The sequence below is a fragment of the Peromyscus leucopus genome, chromosome 6 (genome assembly GCF_004664715.2).
Source record: "Peromyscus leucopus breed LL Stock chromosome 6, UCI_PerLeu_2.1, whole genome shotgun sequence".
NCBI lineage: Eukaryota > Metazoa > Chordata > Mammalia > Rodentia > Cricetidae > Peromyscus > Peromyscus leucopus.
The window spans coordinates 77208691-77232441 of NC_051068.1; the positions used below are offsets into that span (position 1 = coordinate 77208691).

The 23751-nt window shown below is 42.3% G+C and overlaps 1 protein-coding gene across 2 annotated transcripts; it reads left to right on the forward strand.

Moving 5' to 3' along the window:
* The first annotated feature begins 9171 nt into the window (after positions 1-9171).
* Positions 9172-17001, forward strand: Sike1 (suppressor of IKBKE 1). Of its 2 annotated transcripts, none has more exons than XM_028877312.2 (5): positions 9172-9415; positions 9611-9716; positions 10828-10970; positions 12018-12131; positions 14915-17001. In XM_028877312.2, exons 1-5 carry the CDS (start codon positions 9257-9259, stop codon positions 15014-15016), a joined length of 624 nt encoding a protein of 207 aa, XP_028733145.1. In that variant the 5' UTR covers positions 9172-9256; the 3' UTR covers positions 15017-17001. The 2 variants fall into 2 exon arrangements, with proteins under 2 accessions (XP_028733145.1, XP_037062841.1); XM_037206946.1 differs by having other exon boundaries at positions 9225-9443.
* Positions 17002-23751: the final 6750 nt, after the last annotated feature.

The window sequence follows — 23751 nt, forward strand, 5'->3', positions numbered from 1 at the left end:
CTCTGGAAGAGCAGTTAGTGCTCTTAACCACTGAGTCATCTCTCCAGCCCCTCTTCATTTTCATGTTGTTTCTACTACATTATGTAATACAGACTTTTCAGAATAATCGATGGAAAATGTCAAGGACATTTCTACCTGTTGATAACTACTTTGTCCAAAGTTGCTTACCAAAAAAGCAGCTTGGGGAGGAAACGGCTTATTTGGCTTACATATCCCAATTCCAGTCCACATTGAGGAAACCCAAGGCAGAGACTGAAAAATGGCGAGAATCAGGAGGCCAGAACTGAAGGAGAGACCATTGAGGGGTACTGCTCAGTCCGTGGCTTGCCAGAACCACCTGCCAGTGATGACACCGTTCAGTGTGGTCTGGACCCTCTCACATCAGTCATTAACAACAACTAAAAACCGCCCCCATTTACTTGCCTACAGTCCGATATGATGGAGGCACTTTCTCAATTGAGGTTCCCTCTTCCCTGATGGCTACAAACCCTAACCAGCACATAACATTTTTTCCTAAATATTAATGTCTGTTTTGTTAGATTTATGTTAAGCGGAATGTTGCTGTTGTTATTGGGGGAAAGTGGCTTTCACAGTACTAGAGATCCAGTCCAGGGCCTCAAACATGCTAGGCAAGCACACACATCTCACACCACCACACACACACACACACACACACACACACGTCTACCATCAAGTTATGTCCCTACCCCCAGCAACTGTCTTATTTTTCAAAATGACTCAAAAAACTATGGCTTCTAATTAACACCACATGACATTTTAATGAAGTTGCTCTAGTGGTCTTTTACATATCCATTCTAAACATATCAATAAAATCATCATGAAGGCTGGGATTCTGATCCGAACTCAGATCCCCAGTATTCAATGAAGCCAGTATGGTGGTGCCTATAAGGGGAACTGTGGCCAAACAATTTAGCCAATCCATGAGCTCTGGGGCCAGTAACAGACACTGCACCAAAGAATGAGGTTGGAGGTAGAGTAAGCAGGAGGCTCACTGGGTAAAACACTTTGTCTTGTAAGCCTCACAGCTTGGTGTGTGTTCCCTGAACCTAGATAAAGATGGCAGAAAGAACAGACCTCACAAAGATGTCCTCTGACCTCCTCACATGCATGGTGGCATGCTCCACACAGCATAAACACACATCATGCACACACAATAATAATAATTTAAAAAGTGGGGAGTGTGGCAAGATACCCTAACCCACTTCTGGCCTACACACACACACACACACACACACACACACACACACACACACACACATATCTTCACACAAAAGGGTTTTAGAGGTTTTTTTGTTATGTGGATAAGTGTTTTTGCCTGTGTGTGGTGTGTGTGTGTGTGTGTGTGTGTGTGTGTGTGTGTGTGTGTGTGTGTGTGTTTACCACATACCTGCCTGTTGGCTGTAGGAGTCAGAAGAAGGCATCAAATCCCCCAGGAACTGTAGTTATGGATGGTTGTGAGCCACCATGTTAGTGTTGGGAACTTAACCAGGGTCCTCTGCATGAGCAATACATTCACTTAATCATGGAGCCATCGTTACAGCCTCCACAAAAAAAAAAAAAAAAATTTAACAATCACTATGTAGGAATTAATTTCAAGGACAATAAATTTTCTAATGTAACCTCAGTACAATTTTTCCATCTAGAGAATTAGGAAAATGAATACTGCCTGATACCTTTTTCATAATAGCAGTGAAAAGAATGCAGGCATTTAACAGGCCTGGAGCAATGGCTCAGCCATCAAGAACACTTGCTGCTCTTGCAGAGGACTGGGGTTCAGTTCCCCATATCCACCTGGCATCTAACAGCCATCTGTGACTTCAGTTCCAGGGGATCCAGCACTCCCCTCTAATCTCCACAGGCACAAGCATGCACATGGTACACACATACACACACACACACACACACACACACACACACCATATATACAAAAACTAAAACTAAAATAGAAAAATCAGAGCACTTATTAAGAGAACTCACCTAAAAAAAAAAAAAAAAAAAAAAAAAAAAAAAAAAAAAAAAAAAAACCACTGAATGAAATGGCCAAATATAAACTTCCTTTGTGTGAATTAAAGAGCTGAACAATATCGATGAAAATTTGAGACCCTTACATTTTACTTAGAAATCTCATCATTGTTTTTAGAGTGTCAGATATTTTGTATATTTTATAGAAAGCCAACTAAATACTGTCAGTTAATTGCAATCCCTAGTCACTCGTGCGTTTGGCACAATGGTGCAGAAACGCATGCATGCGGTCCCTGGTTCAGGCAGCTTCTCCCTTTCCTTTGTGTCCCTGCACAGCTGGGAGCCTTCCTCTGAGGGCTCTGACAGTTGGCTTTGTGTGATGCACACGGATGGATCAGCTTAGGCTCTGAGTCTAAGGGGGAAAGGATTCACATTTTGAATGCAATGTTTATAACTACAAGGCACTTTTATTTATACTAATGCCAGAGTCTGAATGGGCATTTCAAGACTATCCATGGGGATGAATGTTTGCCTTTACTATTCCTTTTTTTTTTTTTTTTTTTTAAACTAAATCAACAGATCCTCTCTTAGGAGCTCTTCTGGTTCCTGCCACAGTGAGTATGAATCACTCTGACAAGACACAGGCATGCTGCTAATAGTTATTAAAAGCATTAAAGCATTAACCTCTAGCAACCCCATTTTTCACTTGGTACACACATTTAAGTATTTTTATCAGGCTGAAGCTAAACACTAAGAATTCAAGTTAAAAAATGATCCGTTCTCTTTAGTCTAATAGAAAAACATATGATAAAAAGTGAAGGCATTGGAAGTACGAGGCAGTGTAAATAGCTGTTATAGGGTCAATTAACATAAATCTATTCCCTTGTGACTGTGGAAATGAAACTGCCAGAGAGGAACTGACTTAGAAAATCCACAACAATTATTTGATATTCAGGATTTAAGATTAAAGAATTGTGGATATCAGAAATTTCTTTGTTATATATTGAATATGAACACTAGATTAAATTTTTCAGATCACAATATTTAGAATAGAAAGCCCCTATGGAAACATAGCTCAGTAGAGAACCTGCAGTCATTCACAGCATTTCTCAACAGTAAGTTCTCAACAACAGATATTAGCGTCAGTCCAAAGCCCTTCCCACTTGACAATAAACAAGGACTTCTATTGGTTACTAAAGGAATGCCAAAAATAAATAAAACATAATCCCTTTCAGGGTGAAAAGTAAAACATGTGTACATATTTACTACACAGGGTAGAATGGGATAACCACTGTATAAACAAAGAATCATAAGGACTGAGCAAAAGAAGAAATAATTTGTATTTCCCACAATAAACGTGTCTAGTTGACATTATTCATTTTATCTACTTAGCATCAGAGCTTTTGACTGTTTTCATAAAATTTCCCTACCTGTTATTCTTATACAGTATGGCCCTACTTTCACTATAGAATTTTAATTATCCTCCCTTCCAGTTGAAACACAAGCCTATGAATTAAGTTCAACTGATCAGACATTAATTTCATAACCATTCCAGTAAAAAAATGTAATTATTAATGTATAAAGTATTCTAAAAAAGCACAATTTATGACAGTATGAAATGAAGGAATTAATTAAAACGGAGGTTGTCTTAGTTTTGTTTCCTGTTACTGTGAAAAAATACCCTGACAAGAGCAACATGGGGAAAGTTTGTTTCTGCTCACAGTTGTGGACCACAGTCCATCACAACAGGGATGTCAAAGCAGCAGGACCTTGGGAGCAGCTAGTCACACCCACAGTCAAGAGCAGAGAGACAATAAACACACACACATTTGCGGGTGCTCAGTTCACTGTTTTCTCTGCTCTTTTTTTTATTTTTAAATTTTGTGTGTAAGTGTGTTTTGTTTGCATGCATATCTGTATGCCTACATACCAGCTGTGTGCCTGGTGCCCATAGAGAGCAGAAGGCGGCATTGGGTCCCCTGGAACTGGAGTTACAGATGGTCGTGAGACACCAAGTGCATTCTAGAAGTTGAACCCAGGTCCTCTGCAAGAGCAGCCATTGCTCTTAACCTCTGAGGCATCTTTCCAGCCTCTACTTTCTTCACTCTTATAATACAGTTCAGGAGTTCCCTGGCTAGGGAATGATGCTACCCACCGTGAGTGATTCTTCCCACCGCAATTAATACAATCAAAGGTAATTCCCCACAGACATGTCTGTGGGACGACTTGAACTAGACCACCCTCCTTGGGACTCTCCAGATTTTTCCAGTTGACAATTAAGACAGAGAGGTTACAAAAGCTTACTCTGATGAAAGAAGCTTGAATTGAGGTTCAAAAAGTGGGAGCTATTTGAGGCTGGGCTTTAAATGATTATAGTCATAAATAAAAGGATACATCAGGCCAGTGTGCAGAAAAATATGCATCATTTCCTGAAACGATAAGACATAAGGAAACATCTGTTGGGCGTGGTGGCACACACATTTAATCCCAGCTTTCAGAAGGCAGAGGCAGACAGATCTCTGTGAACTCAAGGCCAGCATGGTCTACTGTTGTGGAACATTAAAGATGTGTTACATGTGTTTATGCTGTGGAACATTTGTTTAATGATGCAAAGATGTGTTGCATTCTTTTGTTGCATTTGTTTAACTCTGTGAAGCTGTGTTACTTCACCCGTCTAAAACACCTGATGGGCCTAATAAAGAGCTGAACGGCCAATAGCGAGGCAGGAGAGGGATGGGTGGGGCTGGCAGGCAGAGAGAATAGATAGGAGGAGAAATGCAGGAACAGGAGATTGGGGAGCAAAAGAAGGAGAAGGAGAGGAGGATGCCAGGGGCCAGCCACCCAGCTACACAGCAAGCCACGGAGTAAGAAGTAGAGAAAGGTATATAGGATAAAGATAAAAACCCAGAGGCAAAAGACAGACAGGATAATTTAAGAAAAGCTGGCTAGAAATAAGCCAGGCTAAGGCTGAGCATTATAAGAAAGAAGACTTCGTGTGATTTATTTCAGAACTATGTGGCAGGCCCCAAAGAGCCAAAAGAGTTTTTTAAAAAAAAATAATAAACAACTACATCAACAGAGTGAGTTCCAGAACAGCCGGGGCAACATGGGGGTGGGGATGACAGCCTCCTCTTGATACTTCAAAGAGAAATCATTTCAAGAGAGAGAGAGATTGGCCGGGCGGTGGTGGCGCACGCCTTTAATCCCAGCACTCCGGAGGCAGAGGCAGGCGGATCTCTGTGAGTTCGAGGCCAGCCTGGGCTACCAAGTGAGTTCCAAGAAAGGCGCAAAACTACACAGAGAAACCCTATCTCGAAAAAACAAACAAAAGAGAGAGAGAGAGAGAGAGAGAGAGAGAGAGAGAGAGAGAGAGATGGAAAATATATTTGAAGAACTTAGAAAGCCGAGATTCATAAAAGAAAGGATGATCTTAAGGGAACAGTGCACAGTGATCTCCAACTTGGTAACAACCCTGGCTTTTTACATGTGCCTAAAACACAGAAATAGCCAACGACTAGCCAGTATAGCTATGATGATGATGATCATCATCATCATAAGGAGGAGGAGGAGGAGGAAGAAGAAGAGGAGGAGGACGGTAATGATGATAAAAGATACTTTGGGAGACAGAAAGATGCCTCAACAGTTAAGACCACTTGCTGCTGTTTCAGAGGACTTGGATTCATTCCCTAGCACCATATAGCAGCTCACAACTGCAGGTAACTTCAGTTCCCGAGGGATCTGGTGCCCTCTTCTGGCTCTGATGGTACTGCATGCCCATGGTGCATTTACATGCAGACGAAACACTCATATATAGAAAATTTAAAAATGAAAAAACAAAAAGCTAGACGTGGTGGCAGACGCCTTTAATCCCAGCACTTGGAAGGCAGAGGCAGGTGGATCTCTGTGAGTTCAAGACCAGCCTGGTCTACAAAGTGAGTTCCAGGACTGCCAGGGCTACACAGAGAAAACAACAATAATAATAATAAATAACAAAAGGTGCTCTGGGTGGATATACTCAATTTAACTTTTGATACTACTTTTCTGTTTTTAAATTTTATTACTTTTTAAATTCATTTTCAGGAAACACATGTTAGGGGACACACATGCCACAAAGTGCGTGCTGACGTTAGAGGACAGCTTGCCAACAGTTCTCTCCACTTATGGATCTCAGGATTGAATTTAGGTTGTGAGGCTGAGCAGCAATAACTGGTACCCTCTGAGACATCTCACCAGCCCTACTTTTATTCTGTTTAATAAAGATGACACATTAAGTTAAATCCACCAGAAAATCCCTCCTCTACTTTTTTTTTTTTTTTTTTTTTTTGAGACAGGGTTTCTCTGTGTAGCTTTGGAACCTGTCCTGGAACTCGCTTTGGAGACCGGCTGGCCTGGAACTCACAGAGATCCACCTGTCTCTGCCTCCCCGGTGCTGGAATTAAAGGCGTGCACCACCACTACTGCCCGGCCCTCCTCTACTCCTACACAATGTGAGCATTTTGGTATCTTTTCTTTTCTTCTTTCTTTCTTTTTTTTTTTTTTTACATCTTTTTCCTCCTCTACTTTTTAAAGGGGGAAAAAGATGTCAAAAAAGAAGAAAAAAAAAGATACCAAAATGCTCACATTGTGTAGGACTCTCTTGACATTCCTTAACCTTTACTAAGAATACTGACAATCTTGAAACCTTGCAGAAGCATTGGCAACAGTCCAGAAGTGGAATCTCACTACACAGCCGCTGATGAGCCTCATGGGAATAGTAAAACTGAAGTCATAACCCTGCTAGTATGCCCCACATATGCATAAACTAATCACGAATTTTAAATTTTATTTATTTAAAGAAAGAGAGGGAGGGGGAGTTAGTTCAGGTGCCTGTGTGGAGGTGAGAGGAAAACTCCTGGGCATGGTGTTCTCCGACCAACTTGTAGGAGCCAGGAGTCAAACTCAGGTTGTCAGCCTGTGTGCACGAATCTGGAACTGCTGAGCAATCTCACTCATCTCATTTTTTATCATTTATTATTTATGGGGGTTTGGGGACAGAGGACAACTCATCAGTGCACCCTGGGGACAGAACTCAGGCAAGCACCTCTACCCACTGAGCTCTCTTGCTGACCCCAAAAGGTTTTATATAGGAAAAAAAAAAGTAAGCAAATAGCTTATCCAATTCAATTTTCCAATCTATTAAAAGTTGAATTTGTCCTGTTCATGGAAATTGCTGTTTATATTTGGTTTTGTTGTTTTGAGACAGGGTTTCTCTGTGCAGCTTTGGTTGTCCTGAAACTCACTCTGTAGCCCAGGCTGGCCTCAAATTCACAGAGATCTGCCTGCCTCTGCATCCCCAGTGCTGGGACTAACCGTGTGTCATCATGGCCCATTTGTTGGTTCATACTGTATACTGAATTAAAAATTTAGTGTACCACTGGCTTTTGTCCCCAGTGACTCCCACGAGTCCCCTGTCTTCTACACTCATACTTATGGCCATCCCAAGACAACAAAAACCAATGAAAGATGATCTGGAGAGTTATAGTTCTTGGGTGTGTTCTACTAGATAAGCGAACTGCCACCTCAGCTGTGTATCATTACATCCCTGAGTATCACATTCCTAAGTCCACTGCAACCTGGGAAGTGGACTCTTTGGTATTCTTGCATATAGTTCCAGAGTTCTACAATCCTCACAATCTAATCTTAAAGCATTCACAGCATCCCAAAACATAGCTTCAATTTGAGACCCAAAGTACTAGTGTGTGTGTGTGTGTGTGTGTGTGTGTGTGTGTGTGTGTGTGTGAAGTCCTTGAGGTAAGGTGAAGGACCCAATAGGTACCATCAAAAATAGAAATATAGTGCCAAATATGTAAGAAACCAATCAACTAGCCTGTCCACAAGTTTGATATCATACATTGATCCGGCATCAAGGGAGGTCCCTCACTCCTCACCTTCAGACATATACTGTTGGCAAACTGAAAGCCTGTTCCCATCTCAGCCCTTTCAAATGTCCTAACCTATGCTTGTATGCCTTAGTTAAGGTTATTTGGGCTACTAGCATGACCTTCAAGTGTCCCTCAGCTTCTCCAGAAATGAGGGGATCTTTATCCCTTAATATCCAGCTCACATAATCTAAGCCCTCATTCTGTATGACTTCAAGGGAGTTGTCCACTCGAGTATTTCTAAGAATCCTGGGAAATGCTCCCTACAAAACGTATACAAATACACCCTAGTCTTTGTTGCAAACTTATTCCAGGCTATTATTGTTTCTCCAAAGTTCTCTTCCTTCTGTATGAAAATTATTCCATTTTCCCAGAGGCAATCTGTTAACACATTTTTACAAGTGTAAAATTTTTACAAGAGGCACCTCCCCAAATCCCAAAATACAACTAACATCACATTTGTGAATTTCATTGCTGAACTCGAGATAAAAGAGACTGTAGCATGGGGTGGGGGGGATGATTCTTAGGAACAAAACATTACTATTATTCTGTTGCCCTAGAACTTGTCTGTATTTTACTCAAAATAAATTCCCTGCCAGCCATCTTACTCGTTCAACAGCCAGCCTCGGTGTTGTAGAATGGCAGACTCCTTCCCAAAGAGGCTTCTCAACACTGCATTAAAGAAAGCTTTCCCATTTGTGTGTGTGTGTGTGTGTGTGTGTGTGTGTGTGAGAGAGAGAGAGAGAGAGAGAGAGAGAGAGAGAGAGAGAGAGAGAGAGAGAGAGAGAGAGAGAGAGACTATGCCTGTTTGCATACACAGGTGCAGTTGTGTATGTGGAGGTCGGAGGTCAACCTCAGGTGCCATTCCTCAGCCACTGTTCAGCTTTTAAAGGAAGGAGAAGGAAGGGAGGGAAGAAGAGAGGAGAGGGGGAGGAGTGGAGGAAGGGAAGAAGGGGTGAGAAGGGAGAGGAAGGGAGGGAGGAGGGGGAAGTGAGAGGTTCCAGTGTATTTTACCACTTGTTGGGGTGTGTATGTGTGTGTGTGTTATCAGTTTGTTGAAATCCCATGACAAACCACATCAATCAAAACCAGAAGAAAAAGAACTGAGACCGGAACAGCTGTAACATCGTGAAGAACCAGGATGTGGCACGAAGCCGACCTCTGCTACTCCACCCAAAAAATGCTGTGGCTAAACCAGAGGTTACCATGAATCCAGCACTGCGCAGGCGCCGACCGGGCTGCCAAGGCGCCTTTAAAGCGTGCCCGGAAGTGACGCGAATCGCGCTCATCCCAAACTGGGGAAGGGCTGAGCGAATCGCTGAGGCCAGCGGGCCTGGCGGGCGTCCTCGGCCGCTATGAGCTGCACGATCGAGAAGATCCTGACGGACGCCAAGACGCTGCTGGAGCGGCTGCGCGAGCACGATGCGGCGGCCGAGTCGCTGGTGGACCAGTCGGCCGCGCTGCACCGGCGGGTGGCGGCGATGCGGGAGGCGGGCGCCGTGCTGCCCGAGCAGGTCGGGCCGGGCCGGGCCGCGCCCTGGGGTGGGTGCGACGGGGAGCGGGCGGGTGGGGTCGCCGCCTGATTTATCCTGGTCCGGAGGGCAGGGCGGGCGTGAGAACTTCCTCTGTGATGGGTGGGACTGCTGCCGCCTCAGCAGCACCTGCCTGTGTTTGCAGCGGCTTAATCTGTCTGTCTGTCGTCCGTCCAGTATCAAGAGGATGCACCCGACGTGAAGGACATGTCTAAATATAAACCTCACATTCTGCTGTCTCAAGAGAATACCCAGATTAGAGACTTGCAGCAAGAAAACAGAGGTTAGTCGGGCCTCTGTGTGTGTGTGTGTGTGTGTGTGTAGGATTCTTTTTTTTCCTTGTCTGGTAATAATTTGGACATTCACAAGAGTGTACGTTTCATATCTATATCTAGGGTCAGTGCCGGCGTGGGCGCACGCCTTTATCCCTGGAAGAGCAGGCGATCTCTGTGAGTCGAGCCACCTGGCTACCAGTGAGTTCCAGGAAGGCGCAGCTACATAGAGACCGTCTCGAATCAAGGTATTTACTTCTTTTTAAGTCTTCTGAGTGATGACTTTGAGAGAGTTGTTTAGTAGAGCTGAGTTGTTAGATGGCGGGGGGGGGGGGGGGGGGGGGGGCACATACCAGATGGAGGCGTATATACCTAAGTTCAGAGTCTATAAATGTAATATTTTAATATTAATTAAAGTGAACACTAAAGTTAAGATCGAGGTGGTTTTTTGTTTTTATCTTTGTTTTATGTTCCTGTGCAAGATGGACGGCTAGAACTTTGTCCCCAAAACATACATTCTTAGGGTTGGTTATGACAACAGTGTGGCAGTTGTCTTACAGAGACCTTTTTACATCTTCCATTCCATTATATTCCCCTGTCGTCGTCGTTTTGAGATCGACAACCCAGGTATTTACACAACGCAGTTGAGAGACAGGTTCACATTCGCCAACAAGATGCCCCAGCAGGTAATGGCACTAGCCAGAAGGCCTGAAGAGCCAAGCCTGAGGACCTGAGTTCCATTCCAAGGACCCACATGGTGGAAGGAGAGAATTGACTCCTGGAAGTTGTTCTCTGACCTCACATGTACACTGTGGTGTTCGCACTCAAATCAACAAAATAATTTTTTTTTTTAATGCGCTCATTTTGCTTCTAAGCAAGTAATTAGAAAACTGAATTCAAATCTGTGTCTTGTGATTACATATCCCATGTTACTTCTACAATACTCTACTGTGTAGAAAGTTGTTTTTCAGGTAGACTTTACTCACTTCTGTGGGCTTGAATATCGTTTCCCAGCTTTGGATTCACAATATCCCATGGAGTATCAGAAAGCCCCAGCTGTTAGGAGGTTTGCCTTGGGACCTGTTACAGACATCATTGCCCAGATGTTTGCTTTTTTGTTAGAGCTGTGGGTTTCCTTGGAGGAGCACCAGGATGCTTTGGAACTCATCATGAGCAAGTACCGGAAACAGATGTTACAGTTAATGGTTGCTAAAAAGGCAGTGGATACCGAACCAGTCCTGAAAGCTCACCAGTCTCACTCTGCAGTAAGGAAACACCGATAAATAAATTCTAAATAAACCATACTGGAATCTTGAGGTTGTTGTTTTGTTTGCAGAAAAGCATGTTCCTCTTTCATGGTTTTCATGTTCACTCTGTATCTGGCTGAGGCTTTGTGAAGATATGAATAAGAAGGGGATCAGGGGCTCCCCACATCCTTTTGAGTGGTATCACCTCCCTCACCAAGATCTCTTTTTCAACCTGAGACAGGATGAGTTAGAGTTCTAGGCTAACCTGGGCTACATAGCAAGCATAATGGCAGCTAGTGTTGAAAGCGTTCGGTGAATGCTTGGCTGATTATTACTTGTATATTCTACTAGGCTGTAAGTTTTGTACTTTGGGGGCGTGAGTTCAGTTTTATCTGTCTTCCGCACAGCAAGCAGTCACTAACATCACTGAATGACTCACATTCTTGTCACTGGGCATGTGGCGGGAATCTTGTTTATTTTATGGCCGTTCCTACGTTTTAACTACTGTTTGATTTGGAAAACCAGTGGCTATTTTTCAGTTTGTAAGGTGCTTCCTTGTTATATATTTGCACATATTATGTATTCTAATCTACAGTTCTTAAATTGGAAGCTACTATTTACTACAATGAAAGATGTTTCGTCTTCCATTGGATGCGTTTTACTGACTTACAAGTTTTAGGGAACTGGAATGTTTTAAATATCTAAATATTTGAGTTATTATCTGTTTTGTTTTGTTTTGTTTTGTTTTTGAGGTACCATTTAGTACAGGCTGGCATCCACCCTTCTCAGCCTCCCAAGGATAGGATTACAGGAGTGTGCTACCACACTTGACACCTGGATATCAAATGCTCTTTTGAAAAGTGGAAATTATTTGAAATACCACAGATTTTTATTATTATGGCTCAAAATATAGGGTAATTGAAGTGTAACTTCTGTAGCATGTACTAAATGAACCCCTCCCAGTTTATTTCTGCAAGGTTTTTAATAGACTTAAAATTCATAATGCACATGCTTTTTGTGGTCTTCATAACTAAAAACTATTTTTTTTCCATCTTATTTTCGCAGGAAATTGAAAGTCAGATTGATAGAATCTGTGAAATGGGAGAAGTGATGAGGAAAGCCGTTCAGGTGGATGATAATCAGTTTTGTAAGATTCAGGAAAAACTAGCTCAACTAGAGGTAAGGTGGTTGATGTTTTAAGTTCCCCCTTTTTTTCTCTTTCATTTATTTCGTTAAGTTCACCGTTTTTCTAACAGCTTTTATAACGTCTCAGAATATGTCATCAGTATACTATCACTACAGTGTATTAATATTTTCCTTTTTACAAGAATGCCTCTAAAAAAGCGGGGGAGGTTGAGAATGTGGCCTGAACTGGCCTAAAACTCAATTATCCTGCATCAACATCCTGTGTTGCCTCAGTAGTGTTAGGCTAACAATACTAGCAGTATTGATGTTCTCTGTGTCCTAATGATTTAAAATTACAATTTCTTCTCTATACCCTTTTCAGGAAAGCCAAAAAATGCAGTCAGCAGCAATCAATGAAAATGCCAGTTGTGGGGCTGGGGACAGAGCTTGATTGGTAAAATACTTGTGTAGCAAGCAAAAAGCCCTGAGATATATCAGTACCACAGATATACTAAATGTGATGGTGCATAGCTGTAACCCTAGCTTTTGGGAGATAGCAGTTGAGATTTATATATTTATTTAAAAAGCATGGAGAGAAGGAAGAGCAGGTCATATGTAAGCTGAAATCCTTCATGCACCATAATAGAAGTCAAATAGGTAATATCTAAACTTAATGATCAAGAAATAGTACAGAAGCCGGGCAGTGGTGGCACACACCTTTTATCCCAGCACTCAGGAGGCAAAGGCAGGCGGATTCCTGAGTTCAAGGCCAGCCTGGTCTACAGAGTAAGTTCCAGGATAGCCAGGGCTATACAAAGAAACTGTGTCAGGAAAAAAAAAAAAAAAAAAAAGTGAGGTTGGAGAGATGGCTCAGTGGTTAAGAGCAGTGGCCAGAGAACACAGGTTCAATTCCCAGCATCCACATGGTGGCTCACAGCCATCTGTAATGAGATCTGGTGCCCTCTTCTGGCATGCAGGGATATGTGCAGACAGAACACTGTATAAATAATAAATAAATAATTTTTAAATATTTAAGAAAGAAAGAAAAAGGAAGGGAGGGAGGGAGGGAGGGAGGGAGAGAGAGAGAGAGAGAGAGAGAGAGAGAGAGAGAGAGAGAGAAAGAAAAAGAAAGAAAGAAAGAAAGAAAGAAAGAAAGAAAGAAAGAAAGAAAGAAAGAAAGAAGAAAGAGCAGGGTGGTGGCGCACGCCTTTAATCCCAGCACTCCGGAGGCAGAGCCAGGCGGATCTGTGTGAGTTCGAGGCCAGCCTGGGCTACCAAGTGAGTTCCAGAAAAAGGTGCAAAGCTACACAGAGAAACCCTGTCTCGAAAAAACAAAAAGAAAACAAAAAAAAAAAAAAAAGAAAGAAAGAAATTCCAAACAGGAAAAGATAAGGTCCCTGTCCAAATCTAGTAAAGGAAGGACATAGTAGGAAATGGTATGTAAGTGTTAGAAGAAAGATTCAGAAGACGGAGACCGAAGAGATAGCTCAGCAGATAAGAGCACTTACTGCTCTGGCAGAGGACCCGTTCCCAGCAGCCACGTGATCGTTCACAACCAACTATAACTCCAGTTCCAGGAATCTGATGCCCTCTTCTGGCACTCAGATGGTGCTCATACATAAGTGCAAGCAAAACACACACACACATAGTAAAAATGACTCAAGAATACTGAGAGGCAATTAATATGGCAGAGGACTTGTTGATCATGCTCTTCATCCTTTTGGTGAAGCTAGAAATGCTGTAGTTTATCAGTGTGTCCTGTAAAGAGCTGGACATGGTTGCACACACCTGAAATCCCAGCACTTAGGAGACAGAAAGAAACAGAAGAATCAAGAGTTCCAATTCAGCCTCCACTACATCAGACACTATCTCAAAATAGAGAGAATTTTCGACAGACATGGTAAAGATGGAGTGTAAAGTGTCATATCTAGATAGAAATCAAAGGAAGTGATAGGTGTCAAGTACCAAAAGTACTAGTTGAATTATGAACCAGAGAGATGGCTCAATATTTAAGAGCACCTCTTGTTCTTACAAAGGACCTGGATTTGATTCCAAGCACCCACATGATGGTAACTCACAACTTACGTAACTCTACACCCAGAGCATCCAATGTCCCCTTCCGACATTCTAGGGTACCAGGCATCACATGGTGCCCAGACATACATGCAGGCAAAATACTCATACACATAAAATAATAAAATAAATCTAAAAAGAAAACAATGTAATCATTTAATGTCCAGGTATGGTGGTGCATGGCTCTTATCTCATTACTCTGGAGGCAGAGATAGGTGCATATTTGTAAGTTTAGGGTCAGCCTGATCTGTGTGTCAAATTGTAGGCCAGCAAAGTCCACTGAGTGAAGCCGGGCGGTGGTGGCATATGCCTTTAATCCTAGCACTCAGAAGGCAGAGCCAGGCGGATCTCCGTGAGTTTTGAGGCCAGCCTGGTCTACAGAGCAAGATACAGAACAGGCACCAAAACTACACAGAGAAACTCGGGGCGGGGGGGGGGTCGGGGGGTCGGAGGTCTACTTGTGAAACTCTGTCTTGTCTCAAAAATATTTTTTAAGGGGGCAGGGGTTGAGACAGGGTTTCTCTGTGTAGCTTTTATGCCTGTCCTGGAACTCACTCTGGAGCCCAGGCTGCCTTGAACTCAGAGATCCACCTGCCTCTGCCTCCCGAGTGCCAGGATTAAAGGTGTGTGCCACCACTGCCCAGCCTCAAAAATATTTTTTAATCATTTAAAACTTTAAAAATATTTTTCTTCTTTCTGGCCCCAAATAATACATTCTGACATAGTTTAACAGTTAAAACACAGGAAATATCTTCTTTCCCCAGCTTGAAAATAAGGAACTTCGAGAATTATTGTCCATCAGCAGTGAGTCTCTTCAGGTTGAGAAAGAAAATTCTGTGGATCCTGCTTCCCAGCCCATCAAATAACTGAACTTCTGAACTCTGGCTGCAGATGGCCCGTCATGGAGAGAAGTGACTACCTCTCCATAAGACGCATCCATTCAAGTGTCTTGCCACAGACTTGAGTTAGTGTTGATTAGAGGTATGAGATGGCAGTTCAAAATTGCCACTTGCCATTCATTGTCCACAAAACAGTTTGGGGTGTATTAGTAAAAATAGACACGTCTCACCATTCCTTTGTCAGAGACTACGTTCAGTTTTTACTCTGGGACCTGAATTTATATAAACTGTTGTTTTCAGTTCATTTTTGTTTTTCACATCTCTGAAACTCCAAACATTTTATTATAAACCAGTGATTTTATTTTATATAGGATTATAAAATTGACTTCTAAGGATTTTTAAGAGGTTGAACTTTTTAAAGGTACATGTTTAGTGTAAACCTGGATTTTTTTTTTCCACTTGCAAAAGTAACGTGATTCACAGAAGCAGAGCCTCTGAGTTCCATCACTCATCTGTGGAGTTTGGATTCTCTCTGGTGCTAGGAGTTGACACTTCATGGTCAGGTGTCTTTTCTCTTAATTGAGAGGATCTATTACTAGTCCCCAGGAAATATCCTTGACAAGTCACCTGGGTTTGGGTTGTTCTCCTCCCTACAAGGATCACATAGTCATTCAGAGGGTGCCCAGGAACTTGGACCTGCCCCATCATGTACAGTCCCACGCAAGTACTTGATTTAAATGCCACTTGATTTAAAAGCTTTTATTTATTTGATCAACAATCAACTTGCCTTTTGTTTGACTAGGGAATATTCAGCTTAGGTAGTTGGCCGACTGTGAAGAACATGTCATAGATTTCCCCACATCACAGTTCATAGGCACTGTACCCCACTATTGATGGGTACATTGCTGTGATAGTGAAGGATAGCACTGCTTGGATGGCTTATCACCGGCAGTAGTAGTCTGCTGTCTGAGATTTATTTGATTTTTACATGGAAGCACTGTATCACCCACAGAAAGCTACTACATTCCTGATGCCATGCAGGCAATTGAGAACAAACTGAGATTCGGGTGCAGGGAAGGTCTCCTAGTCACCTTGTCACCTTACCCTGGCCTTCCTGGTTTACTCAAATTTATAAAGAATTCCTTTTACATGATTTGTTTGCCCAAAATAGCTGAAAAAAAAATCTTAACTCTGTCAATATTTGCCAATACTAAGCACCATACCACATGCAAAAGAGGATATTAAGAAAGAGCTAGCTGGGCGGTGGTGGCGCACGCCTTTAATCCCAGCACTCAGGAGGCAGAGGCAGGTGGATCTCTGTGAGTTTGAGGCCAGCCTGGTCTACAGAGCAATATCCAGGACAGGCTCCAAAGCTACAGAGAAACCCTGTCTCGAAAAAGACAAAACAAAAAAGAAAGAAAAGAAAAGAAAGATCTAGTGTTTTATATGTAAAGTTTCTTTTGTATGGTCCAAAGAACTAATTCGAGCTAAAGCAACAAAATCTATCCAGAATGTTCTGAGTCCATCTGATCCCATTAATACTTACGAACTTTAATTACAGTAGTTGACAACTCCAACCGTTTGCCTTGAAGTATCCCCTAAGTGCCCAAAGTGTACTCCACAAGCCCATCGGGAGCAAGTGTTCTCTACCGCTTGTCAGCTGTCAATCAAGTTTCATTGAAAATGGTAGGGTTACTCGATAGTCTGTTTCAGCAGTGTACACAGGAGCCCTTTATCTGCCTCATGTTCCCTCTTTCCATCTTAGCCACCAGAAGAACCTCTTCCTCTTAGTCCTGGGGATATCTGAGCTTTCAATGCCCTGTGTCATATAAATTAGGCTGGTGTTAATGCTGTGAAGGTAATATAGAGCTAGTGTATTGAATGGAGAAGGAGTGCTCTTCACTTTGTGTGAAGATGTTAATGTCTCTTGCAGTAGATGGAAGAATTTAGTGTGTGAAATTTTAATATGAAATTATCTTTGCTAATAAAAACCTCTGGGGAAGATTTGCTAATTTTACTGAGTAATGAGTCTAATTAAGAAGTGTAAAGGGGCTGGGCAGTTGTGGTGCATATCCTTTAATCCCAGCACTCGGGAGGCAGAGGCAGGAAGATCTCTGTGAGTTCGAGGCCAGCCTGGTCTACAGAGCAAGTTCCAGGTCAGCCAAAGCTACACAGAGAAATCCTGTCTTGGGGGAAAAAAGAAGGAGGAGGAGGAGGAGGAGGAAGGAGGAGGAAGAAGGAGGAAGAAGAAAAAGTGAGAGGGTTTTTTAGATCTATAGCAACCTTGTCAAGTGACAGTTCATAAGCAGTCTGCAGTTAACACAACATATTCACATAGCATATTAATAAGGTATTCATTGCACAAGTACCATATGTATAATTTATCACTGAAAACTATTTCCATGTTCCTTAAAGTGTTGTTCACTCACCTATTAAAATAGAAATTTATGGATGGAATCTGAAACTTACATTTTAATAACCATCCCAGAAAATGACAATACTAGTTGAAGAATATGTCTTAGGGCCAGTGAGATGACTCAGCAGGTAAAGGTGCTTGCCACGAAGCCTGATGGCCAGAGTTCGATCACCAGAACCCATATGGTGGAAGGCGAGAACTAACTCCTGCAAGTTATCTTCTGACCTCCCACACAAAAACAACAAAGTATGTGTATTGTCTGTGCAAAGAGTAAGACTTCATTAGGAGTTACATGAGTTGGAGGGGGGGGGGGGGGGAATAGACCTAAGACTTTAAAAAGAAAAGCATGGTAAAGGGAGTCAAGCCAGTATACATAGAGGGTTGGAGATGTAACAGCTGGCGTGGTGGTGCCTGGTTTTCACAGAGCATTGGCCTTGATACCCAGCACCAGATAAACTAGACTTGGTGGCACATGCCTGTATTCCCAGAACTTGGAGGCAAAGGCAGGAAAATCAGGAATCCAAGGTCAACCTTGGCTACATAGCAAGTTCAAAACCAGCCTGGGCTACAAGAGACCCTGTCTCAAAAGACAAAACAAAATGTTGTTCATATAATTATGATGCAGTATGATAAATCTGATATAAGTGTATATAGAACACAGAAAGGACTGTTTAAACTTGAGAATCCAACAGTTGACAGGGTTGCTAGGAGTAGACCTAGAAAACATCTGCAGAAGCGGTCTAGATAGTTCTGCAATGATTATACCTCGTACTGTACTGAGGGCTTTTCTGCATCAGACACTGACACAGAATCTCCATTTCAACTCTTTACAGTTCCTCACACACTAGAAGGTTCTTATTTGTCCAAGTAGAGCCAGGATTCACACCCAGGCGCTCTTCAGTGCGTTTCTTTTCTTTTCTTTTTTTTTTTTTTTTTTTTTATTGGGGTCCATGCTGGTAGATGAGAGAGACAGAACAAGCCACAGCTATCTCACCTCGCCGGATCCTCAGCTGGTCTTGTCTCCTCAGACTGGAGGCCTCTGAGTCCTCATCCGGAATGAATCTCAGCTGAACTGAACCAGCCAAAAATCTTCAGTGCGTTTCTTAAGCACCAAGTTAAGATGCCTTTAAATGCCAAATATTGTGTGGATCTCATGGATTTTGGTTGGCAAAATCGTTCTTATTTACAAGGGCAAGAGAAATACCATAGCCTGTGTACTGGGAAATACCATGCATTCAGTTTAGTAGGGTCAACTAATAGGAATGTGTTGTTGTATGTTTCCTAGAATGTTGTGCATATGATGGTCCTCGCTGTAAAGGAGAAAGGGTATATTTCTTTACAGGGTACCATCTTACCATGGTGACTTTTGTCTTTCATGCTGTTTTCTTGTTGTTGTAGATTACTGCTGTGTCAGATGTCATGCCCATGTGGAAGGCAGGCAAAAATAGGAAACTGCCTGCCTTGGAGATGCATGGGAAAAGCAAAGGTTTCCAGAAATAATAAATGGAGTTTTCCTCTCCATATTTGCCTCACATACTAAATAGACATGTCCACGGTGTAAATAAGGCTAGATTCACAGCCATGCCAAATAAAGTCAGTATTCTCTTAGCAAAGAGAAATAATATTGAGAAAACAGCAATGCGTGATTGTTACATTTAGTTGTTTTACTGTAAATACACTTTTTTAGCAAGTTTAAATTATTAGCTGCAGAGATACTTATGTTGAGTCACCAAGAAAATGGGCTCTCATAGACACCTGTTATTTCTTTACTGACTGCCCAGTGTCCTAACCCCTACCTAGGTAGGGTTCCCTTGTCTACTGTGTCAGAGCTTCCTCTTTCCTAAGGAATTTGGGAGTACCAGATGTTTTCCAGCCTCCTTTGCAGCTAGGCAAGATACAGCTGCCTTGAATTTCAAAGTTGGTGATATGGCAAAGCAGAATACAGAATCCTTTGAAGCTGGTGACCAGCAACACTGGCTGCTGCATTCAACTCCATAGACGAAGAGCAAAAATGAGTTTGGAATGCCAGCCATCAGCTCTGTAAGCTGTGTCTGCAGTAGAGACAGGGCTTCACTGCAGACATTCTCTAGTTCCTGGCTGCCCAAGAGATCTTGAGAAATACTTTTAATAAAGTCTCTTTTATTAAAACTACCCAGAATTAGCCGGGCATGATGGCGCAAGCCTTTAATCCCAACACTTGGAAGACAGAGGGAGGCAAGCTCTGTGAATTCGAGGCCAGCTTGGTCTACAAAGTGAGTTCCAAGACAACCAAGGCTGTTACACAGAGAAACCCTGTCTCAAAAAAACAAACAATAGGGCTGGAGAGATGGCTCAGAGGTTAAGAGTACCAACTGTTCTTCCAGAGGTCCTGAGTTCAATTTCCAGCAACCACATGGTGGCTCACAACCATCTGTAATGAGATCGGGCACCCTCTTCTGTATACATAATAAATAAATAAGCCTTAAAAAAAAAAAAGAAAAGAAAAACCAAGAAAGAAAAAGAAAAACTAAAAAACTACCCTGAATTGCCTGTAACTAAGAAAACAGATTAGGGACATACATTTTTAAACATCCATGCACATATAATTTTATCAGTACTTTGTTATCTTTGTATTTAAATTTTATGTAATATTGGACATTTGTAAAAGAATAACATTACTAATGCTTGCCTAGCATACGAAAAGCCCTGGGTCAATCCCCAGGACCACAAAAGCAAAACCAGAAAATTACCAGTGCTAGCCAGGTGAAGTAGTCCACACCTTTATTCCCAGCACTCTGGCTGGAGTCAGCAGCAGGCAGATCTCTATGAGTCTGAGGCCAGCCTGGTCTACATATCAAGTTCCAGAACAGTCAGGGCTACATTGTGAGACCAAGTCTCCAAAAAGACACAATATAATTTTTAAACCAATGCTTTTCCCCCTGTTTGAGTTCCTACTTCTCTCTACTCCTTCCCTGCTTCTGTTTAAATAGCTTTAATCATAGGCAAAAAGACCTAAAATATATGTGTATCTCTTAGGTAATCTACTCAGTTTTGTTCCTTTATGAACTTTATAGAAATGGCATCATACTGTATGTAGTCTAGAGACTGGAATTTCTTCACTCGGTGTATTTATAATATTCAGCTGTCATTTCTTTCAATGATTATGTTTCATTATGTAACTATAAAACATTGTTAAGAAATACTATATATGGGCCGGGCAGTGGTGGTGCACGCCTTTAATCCCAGCACTCGGGAGGCAGAGCCAGGCGGATCTCTGTGAGTTCGAGGCCAGCCTGGGCTACCAAGTGAGCTCCAGGAAAGGCACAAAGCTACGCAGAGAAACCCTGTCTCGAAAAAACCAAAAAAAAAAAAAAAAAAGAAAATACTATATATGAAGTTGGAGCTTAGTGGTAAACATGTGCATAGCATGTATTAGGCCCTGAGTTCAACCCAACACACACACACACACACACACACACACACACAAAGGAGAGAGAGAGAAATATGCTATAATAATCCTAGCACTCTGGAGGCAGAGGCAGGCGGATCTCTTGAGTTCGAGGACAGCCTGGTCTACAGAGGGAGTTCCAGGACAGGCAGGACTGTTACACAGAGAAACGTGTTTCAAATATAAATAAATAAATGAATAAATAAAGTACATTTTTGTGATCTACTGTTGTCTTCTTAATTCTCCAGCTACTTCATATTAACTACCTTTATTATTTCATATTTGCTGTCATTTCACTTGGACACCTCATGATGGGCTTTTAGAGTGAAAAAAGGAGAGTTAGTCCCCTAACACAGTAAAAAGCAGACCGGTGTTGTCTTTTGTCACTCTCCAAGCACGTTGAAAAGGAAACAAAATTCAGAGTTCAGCCAATCCAGCTGCACCCAGCATTTCTTATAGCTTTTGTGAGCTGCCCTGTGGTTGCTGGGAATTGAACCCAGGTCCTCTGGAAGAGCAGCCAGTGCTCTTAACCACTGAGCCATCTCTCCAGCCCCTCTTATAGCTTTTGTTGTTGGACTTTCTTGGGAAGTCTACTCTAAAGAAATTGTTCTGCTCAAAGCTAACTAATGAACCAGTGAGTTTTGTGTAGATACAGAGCACGGGCAACTTACTGCCTGTTGCACCATGGAAGGCCGCTCACCCTCACCCACGCAATTGTTAACCGCTATAGCCTCGGAGAGGAGAAGCCTTCTGAGTTGTGACGGCTAACACCTTTACATGTCCGAAGGACAAGATTCTTCAGCCCTTCACCTCTTCCTCCAGCTCTTATGTTCTCTCCACTCTTCTGAGATGTCCTTGAGCCTTGGAAGCTATGGCACAGGCGTATGGTTATTTTCTGAGCATTAGGCCACTATGTTTCAGCAACAAGCCCATATTCCCGGCAGTTTGACCAGTTGTGAATCCAAAATCACTGCCACGGTAAAAAGTTTTCTTGCTACATGGGCAGATTGTCTGACTGCCTTCTGAGTATTGATGTTTATACACATATTAGTGCTGTGGTCAGTCTCCAGCAGTGAAACTTTGTTTTGATTCATTTTTGTCAACTTGACACAGCTTAAGTTCTGTGGGAAGAAGGGCATCAATTGAGAAAATGCCTCTTATCGAATTAACTTGTAGGCAAGACTGTGGCTTTCTAGATTAAAGATTGGAGGGTGAGAGCTCAGCCACACTGTAGGCAGTACCATCCCTAGGCAGGCAGGTGGTCCTGGGAGGTATAAGAAAGGGAACTGTAGCCAGTTGTGGTGGGACACCCTTTTAATCCCAGCACTCGGGAGGCAGAGGCGGGTGGATCTGAGTTCCAAGGCCAGCCTGGTCTACAAAGACTAGAACTGTTACAAAGAGAAACCCTGTCTCAGGAAAAAGAAAAAGAAAAGAAAGCAAGGAAAGAAAAAAATCAAAGGAAGGAAGGAAGGAAGAAAGAAAGAAAGAAGGAAAGAAAGGAAAAAGAAAGAAAGAAAGAAAGAAAGAAAGAAAGAAAGAAAGAAGGAAAGAAAGGAAAAAGAAGAGAAGGAAAGAAACTGAACGTGAGGCTGAGGAACAAGCTAATAAACAGCATTCCTCCATGGTCTCTGCTTAGTTCATGCCATGACTTCCCTTCATGACAGATTGTCAAGTTACTTTTGGTCACAGTGTTTAATCAGCAATAGAAACAAGCTTCATGTTGCAGTGGGAATCATTTGGAGTGGTGAGAATAAATGGCTGTGGAGTGCTCAGCCCAAATGAGACATCTATCTCACCTCCTCCAAGGCTCAGGGAACCTTACGGAAGAGGGAAGGAGGGATGTGAGTGACAGAGATAGGAGTGCTGTGGAACGGTGTCTTCTGAAAATGGTGTGGCTGTTGTATTAGTGAACTCACTCATGGCAACTTTGATCACGGCACAGAATAAAACCAGCCAACATTTCACCATGGATGAAGGAGGGTTACATGAGGTGATCCCTAACTGAGGAGCCAGAAGTTGATGGCTGTGGAAAGAGGTGACGTTTTTTTCTTCACTGTCTGTTAGGTTGTCCATGTTCCTGTGGATGACCCCACACCCATACACATATATGCTGAGAAATAATCCTCTTGTACACTGTAAAGATTGGTCACTTGAATTGGTTTAATAAAACACTGATTGGCCAGTAGCTGAGCAGGAAGTTAGGCAGGAAAGCCAAACTGAAAATGATGGGAAGAAGGAAGACAGAGTCAGAGAGTCGCCAGCCGGATGCAGAGGAAGCAAGATGAGGATGTTGTTTTGAGACAAGATACCAAGCCATTTGGATAAACATAGATAAGAATTATGGATTAATTTAAGTGTAAGAACTAGTTAGTAATAAGCCTGAGCTACCTGCTGAGCATTTATAAATAATATTACGCCTCAGAGTCAATTATTTAAGAAGCAGCTGCTGGGTATTTGGGAACAGGCAGGTAGGAAAGAAACTTCCACTTACATGTGGCACCCATATATTTGGCAAGAACTTCCACATAAAACCTGAGAAAGCTTAAAAAAGGATTCTAAATTTCCTCCTACACATAAAGGCAGCATGAATTAGGCTTAGTGGTTTTTTGTTTTTTTTTTTTTAAGATTTATTTATTTATTATGTATACAGCATGTATGACTGCAGGCCAGAAGAGGGCACCAGATCTCATTACAGATAGTTGTGAGCCACCATGTGGTTGCTGGGAATTGAACTCAGGACCTCTGGAAGAATAGTCAGTGCTCTTAACCTCTGAGCCATCTCTCCAGCCCCTGGCATAGTGGTTATTTAAAAAAAAAAAAAAAAAAAAGCCAGGCAGTGGTGGCACACGCCTTTAATCCCAACACTTGGGAGGCAGAGCCAGAGCCAGGCAGATCTCCGTGAGTTCGAGGCCAGCCTGG

Coding starts and splice junctions, on each gene's coding strand:
- Sike1 (XM_028877312.2), top strand. CDS start 9,257: ATGAGCTGCACGATCGAGAAGATCCTGACGGACGCCAAGACGCTGCTG. Junction 9,416..9,610: donor GCGCCGTGCTGCCCGAGCAG/GTCGGGCCGGGC, acceptor TCGTCCGTCCAG/TATCAAGAGGATGCACCCGA. Junction 9,717..10,827: donor CTTGCAGCAAGAAAACAGAG/GTTAGTCGGGCC, acceptor CTTTTTTGTTAG/AGCTGTGGGTTTCCTTGGAG.